The sequence below is a fragment of the Culex pipiens genome, unplaced genomic scaffold, assembly GCF_016801865.2.
Source record: "Culex pipiens pallens isolate TS unplaced genomic scaffold, TS_CPP_V2 Cpp_Un0064, whole genome shotgun sequence".
In the NCBI taxonomy this organism is placed as follows: Eukaryota; Metazoa; Arthropoda; class Insecta; order Diptera; family Culicidae; genus Culex; species Culex pipiens.
In genome coordinates, this window is record NW_026292881.1 from 23,675 (window position 1) to 28,772 (window position 5,098).

Sequence of the window (5,098 nt, forward strand, 5' to 3'; positions counted from 1 at the left end):
GAATTTTAGAATTTTAGAATTTTAGAATTTTAGAATTTTAGAATTTTAGAATTTTAGAATTTTAGAATTTTAGAATTTTAGAATTTTAGAATTGTAGAATTTTAGAATTTTAGAATCTTAAATTTTAGAATTTTAGAATTTTAGAATTTTAGAATTTTAAAATTTTAAATTTAAATTTATTTTTTTATGGTCCTTATATTTTAAGATTTTCGGATTTATTTAATTTTTAAATTTTTAAAGTCTTAGATTTAATGATTTTTTTCAATTTTTTTACAGGTTCAAATTTTATGCAGCCGATGCTGGGAGATCGTGAGAATTGTTTGTTGATGTCCAGCTCGTGCCATTCGATGTGGTCAAATTCGATGACCATAATCCGTTGCCGTTGTCCAGAGACCGCTTCTATGTTTTTGGCCGATTGCGACGTCGTCGTCGGCATTAAACTAAGACCGGATCATCTCGAAGAAGGAAATTTAACTCCGATGTGCAGCAGGAAGAGTTGATTTCAAAATCTTTAGATGATATCCAGCCTAAGTGTTTTCCATTTTAAATTTTAGTACAAAACGTCGAAGGAAAAGGTGGTTTGGCAGAATACTCCTGCGCGTCATCCTACCGAGGACGATCCTGACGCTCAAGAACAAAACGAAGAAACGGGAACGGGAACAGCTGGATCGTATACAACTGATCGAGCCTCATCTGGACCAGATATGGATATCACGTTTGACGAATAGGAAGAAACAAGCCATGATCAACGTCCCGCTGGAAACTCTTGGTGGCAAGGAAAAGCTACTGGGATTTTACCTTAACGGACTTTTCATGCCCCGACGTGTGTCCCAATCTGGCTCTGTGAAATTGGTCTGCTAAAAGTAAGTAGTCTTCAGATGTGTTCAAGTTTCATCAAACTAATCATCTCTTTCCACAGGTCAGAATCAAACTAAACAGTGACGCCAAGGAGAAACTTCCCACCTGCCGATTGTCAAGGCGCCCGCCTTTTGCTCAAGTCTGACCGACCGTAATTCTTTGAGTTGAAGCTGCGCCCGACGTCCGGCCGCGCCGGATGTACGTCAACTGATTGGCTCTAAGTGCTGATCCTAACGGCAGCGGGTAAGATCCACAAGCTCAAATTCTTTTGCACAATCTCTAATCTCTCTCCCAATCCAACCAGCTCTGATGCCTGATGCACGTTCATCATGACCACGAACCACCTGCTTACGCTGCGCAAATACATTAGGGACGAAATTAACCAAGATTGTAATCCACATTACTCCTACATCTTAGTGTGAATTAATTGTAGGTTCAAAAACGAAAATAAAAGTATTTTTTTGCGAATAAACTGTTTTCTGATATTATTTACCATTCCGAAATTGTTTTGAGCTATAACGGTCAATTTGAAAAGCAAAATATCGACGCTATATCGATACTTTGCAAATTGCATACATTTCGGCGCATTCAGACCAAGATAGTTATGTTGCCGAAATCGACAACATTTTTTATCGATATCGTTGCAAATGTTACCGGACGACTGGTCGAAAACATTCTGAAACGAATTTTAGAACGAATCGACAACAATGTTGTCGATTTCGCGGACAGGATTTCTATCCGTGCTCGAAGTGAATAACCCTTAGGAAAGTGCCAACTCTTTCCATGTGTCTCAGGTCGATTTACTCTTGCATGAACTTCCTGTAGTCGTCGTACAGCTTCTGGTCCTTGGTCAGCTTTGCTTTCAGCATCAAAAAACGACGATGAGCAATGTGTGCCGAGTCTCCGAGCTTGACCTCTTCCTCCTTGAACGGCAAGGCGACGACGTAACGACCTTTTTCGTCTCAACAGTGGGTGGTCACAAAATGATCCTCAGCAGCTTGTTCTTCGGGGGAAAGGAAGCGTTCCGTGCTGTAGCTTTCGACTTCCCAGAACTTGGTCAGTTGTTCGTCCAGCTGTTCGTTCGTTACCGGCAGAGCTTGCAGTGTAGGATAGTTGACCTCCTCGTTCACCGGACCTCCTGCGACCCATCCGAAGATCGTTCGTCGCAGCGTAGGCAACTCGTCGCCGAGCTTGTAGGTCTGGCTCAACATCATCTTATCCCACTCGACGATGCCAAACAGGATGTCGATCTTCTCCGGTTGGTTGAAGGGTCTGCGAGGTCAATCCACTCCGGTATGATCCAGCTTGAGATGTCGAACGAGCGCAAAGGCAACCGGTTAACGATGCACGGAGCGACGAGAAACTCAACAACGACTTCTTGGTGTTCGATAACAGACGGTTTCGAGAAAACGTGAGCGACAGCTGCTTCGGTGATTCCATGGCCTGCTCCACCGAATCCGACAATCGAGACACTAGCAGGGAACGTTTTGAGTCGCAGACGTTGAGCACACGCAGTCGTCATGAACGAAGTCATTGCACACGAGTCCAGGACCGCACGACACTCTTGGACTTCCCCGTTTGATCCTTGAACGTACACGATCGCAGTGTGCAGCAGTGCTTGTCCGCTCGTCGAGATCAACTGAACCTTCTTGGGGGACGACTTTGGTTCAACTGATCGATCCTCTGACGCCACTGGTCCGAACGTCTTCTTCGAATCTAGAGCGGGGTCGACAAGGTCCGGGCGCGGGTTGTTCACGAGTAGCGTCTGGAGAAGTCAGGACACACAGACCGACGCGATCTCGATCTTGCTCAGGCTTGTTGTGGATTGCTCTAGGGCGAACCGACGATACACTAGACTGCGACGACGTTCCTTCACCTGGCATCTTGGGGTCGAAATGGAGAAGCGTGTTGTGACGTTGGCCACAAGACTTGCAGGTACCACTCTTGCAATTGGCGACATTGTGGCGATTGGAGAAGCAGTTGATGCACAATTTCAAATCCTTGACCCTCTGGAACCGCTGCTTCACAGGCAGAGCGAGGAAGCTGCGACACTCGTTGATGTAATGGCTACCTGTGCAGTTGAAACAACCGAAATTCCTCTTCTCCTCATCACGGGTGGCGCTCACCAACACCTTCGGTTGCAGCCTGGCTCCGACTGGCTTCGGGTGGACACGGGTTTGCTTGCGTTCTTGCTCCAGGTTCTCCAAAATGCGACAGCGATTCAACAGAAAGTCAACCATTTCACTCCACTTCACAGAACTCTGGCCGACCACGTGGGACTCGAAAGCCTTGTGCGTGTCACCATCGAGACGGGAAGCGACAACGTGGACTAGCATTGCTTCGGAAAGGGGTTCGAGGTTAAGCTTCAAAGAGGACAAGCCACGAAGGTTCCTTTGGACGACGTTCAGCAGCTGATGCAGATCGTTCGCCGACTCGAACTCCAACCGCTTGATCTGGAACAGTTCCGCAAGATGGTTGTCTACCAGCCAGCGCCGGTTCTCGAACTCCTGTTCAAGGGCTTTCCACAACGACGAGAACGACTCTTCCGACGACTCGAAGTTCTCAGCTTCCCCGACAAGGCAAGAGCGCAAGCAACGAACAAGCAACTGTCAAATTGGTCGCGCGACCGACCTGTGCAAACCGAGGTCAGTCGCTTGCAAATCAAGCGATTTAAATTGATTCTGATGTTTTGTTCAGCTTTTCGCTATTCAAATTACAAATAAAATGGGCAGCAGAATTGTTTAATGCAATAAATAATGTACATTTAATTAAAAAATTGCAAAATTGTTCGAAATGAATTTTAAATTGTAAATAAAAAATCAAAAATAAAAAAATCAAAATTCTTCATATTGGAAGGGCATCTCAGAATGGGTCCACCGAAATAATTTGGTGGCCACTGGCCACTCCGGAACCGGTTCTGAATGTCATCCGGGGTACCACCGAAGTGGCCAATATCTGATAAGAGCAAAATCAGTCAATATTGATATCGAAATTCTTCATTTTGGAAGGACATCTCAAAAAAGGTCCACCAAAATAATTTGGTGGCCACTCCGGAACCGGTTCTAAATGTCCTCCGGGGAACCACCGATGTGGCCAATATCTGATCAGAAGAAAACTAGTCAATGTTGGTATCAAAATTCTTCATATTGGAAGGGCATCTCAGAATGGGTCCACCGAAATAATTTGGTGGCCACTGGCCACTCCGGAACCGGTTCTGAATGTCCTCCGGGGAACCACCGAAGTGGCCAATATCTGATAAGAGCAAAACCAGTCAATATTGATATCGAAATTCTTCATTTTGGAAGGACATCTCAAAAAAGGTCCACCAAAATAATTTGGTGGCCACTCCGGAACCGGTTCTAAATGTCCTCCGGGGAACCACCGATGTGGCCAATATCTGATCAGAAGAAAACTAGTCAATGTTGGTATCAAAATTCTTCATATTAGAAGGGCATCTCAGAATGGGTCCACCGAAATAATTTGGTGGCCACTGGCCACTTCGGAACCGGTTCTGAATGTCCTCCGGGAAACCACCGAAGTGGCCAATATCTGATAAGAGCAAAACCAGTCAATATTGGTATCGAAATTCTTCATATTGGAAGGGCATCTCAGAATGGGTCCACCGAAATAATTTGGTGGCCACTGGCCACTCCGGAACCGGTTCTGAATGTCCTCCGGGAAACCACCGAAGTGGCCAATATCTGATCAAAGCAAAACCAGTCAATATTGGTATCGAAATTCTTCATTTTGGAAGGACATCTCAAAAATGGTCCACCAAAATAATTTGGTGGCCACTCCGGAACCGGTTCTAAATGTCCTCCGGAAAACCACCGAAGTGGCCAATATCTGATCAAAGCAAAACCAGTCAATATTGGTATCGAAATTCTTCATTTTGGAAGGACATCTCAGAAATGGTCCACCAAAATAATTTGGTGGCCACTGGCCACTCCGGAACCGGTACTAAATGTCCTCCGGGGAACCACCGATGTGGCCAATATCTGATCAGAAGAAAACTAGTCAATGTTGGTATCAAAATTCTTCATATTGGAAGGGCATCTCAGAATGGGTCCACCGAAATAATTTGGTGGCCACTGGCCACTCCGGAACCGGTTCTGAATGTCCTCCGGGAAACCACCGAAGTTGCCAATATCTGATCAAAGCAAAACCAGTCAATATTGGTATCGAAATTCTTCATTTTGGAAGGACATCTCAGAAATGGTCCACCAAAATAATTTGGTGG

General features: G+C 45.2%; 1 protein-coding gene and 1 long non-coding RNA gene across 2 annotated transcripts; one reads left to right on the top strand and one right to left on the bottom strand.

The window, feature by feature from the left end:
* Positions 1 to 185: 185 nt before the first annotated feature.
* Positions 186 to 1,555, top strand: LOC120430566 (uncharacterized). Its single transcript, XR_005607669.2, has 3 exons — positions 186 to 863; positions 920 to 1,101; positions 1,163 to 1,555. It is a non-coding gene; the product is annotated as an uncharacterized LOC120430566 (long non-coding RNA).
* Positions 1,556 to 1,820: 265 nt separating this feature from the next.
* On the bottom strand, positions 1,821 to 3,424 carry LOC120430562 (uncharacterized; the record flags this gene model as incomplete). Its single annotated transcript, XM_052711510.1, has 3 exons — positions 1,821 to 2,130; positions 2,193 to 2,623; positions 2,700 to 3,424. Coding segments are annotated over 3 exons (1,466 nt in total), but the record flags the coding sequence as incomplete, so codon positions are not given.
* Positions 3,425 to 5,098: the final 1,674 nt, after the last annotated feature.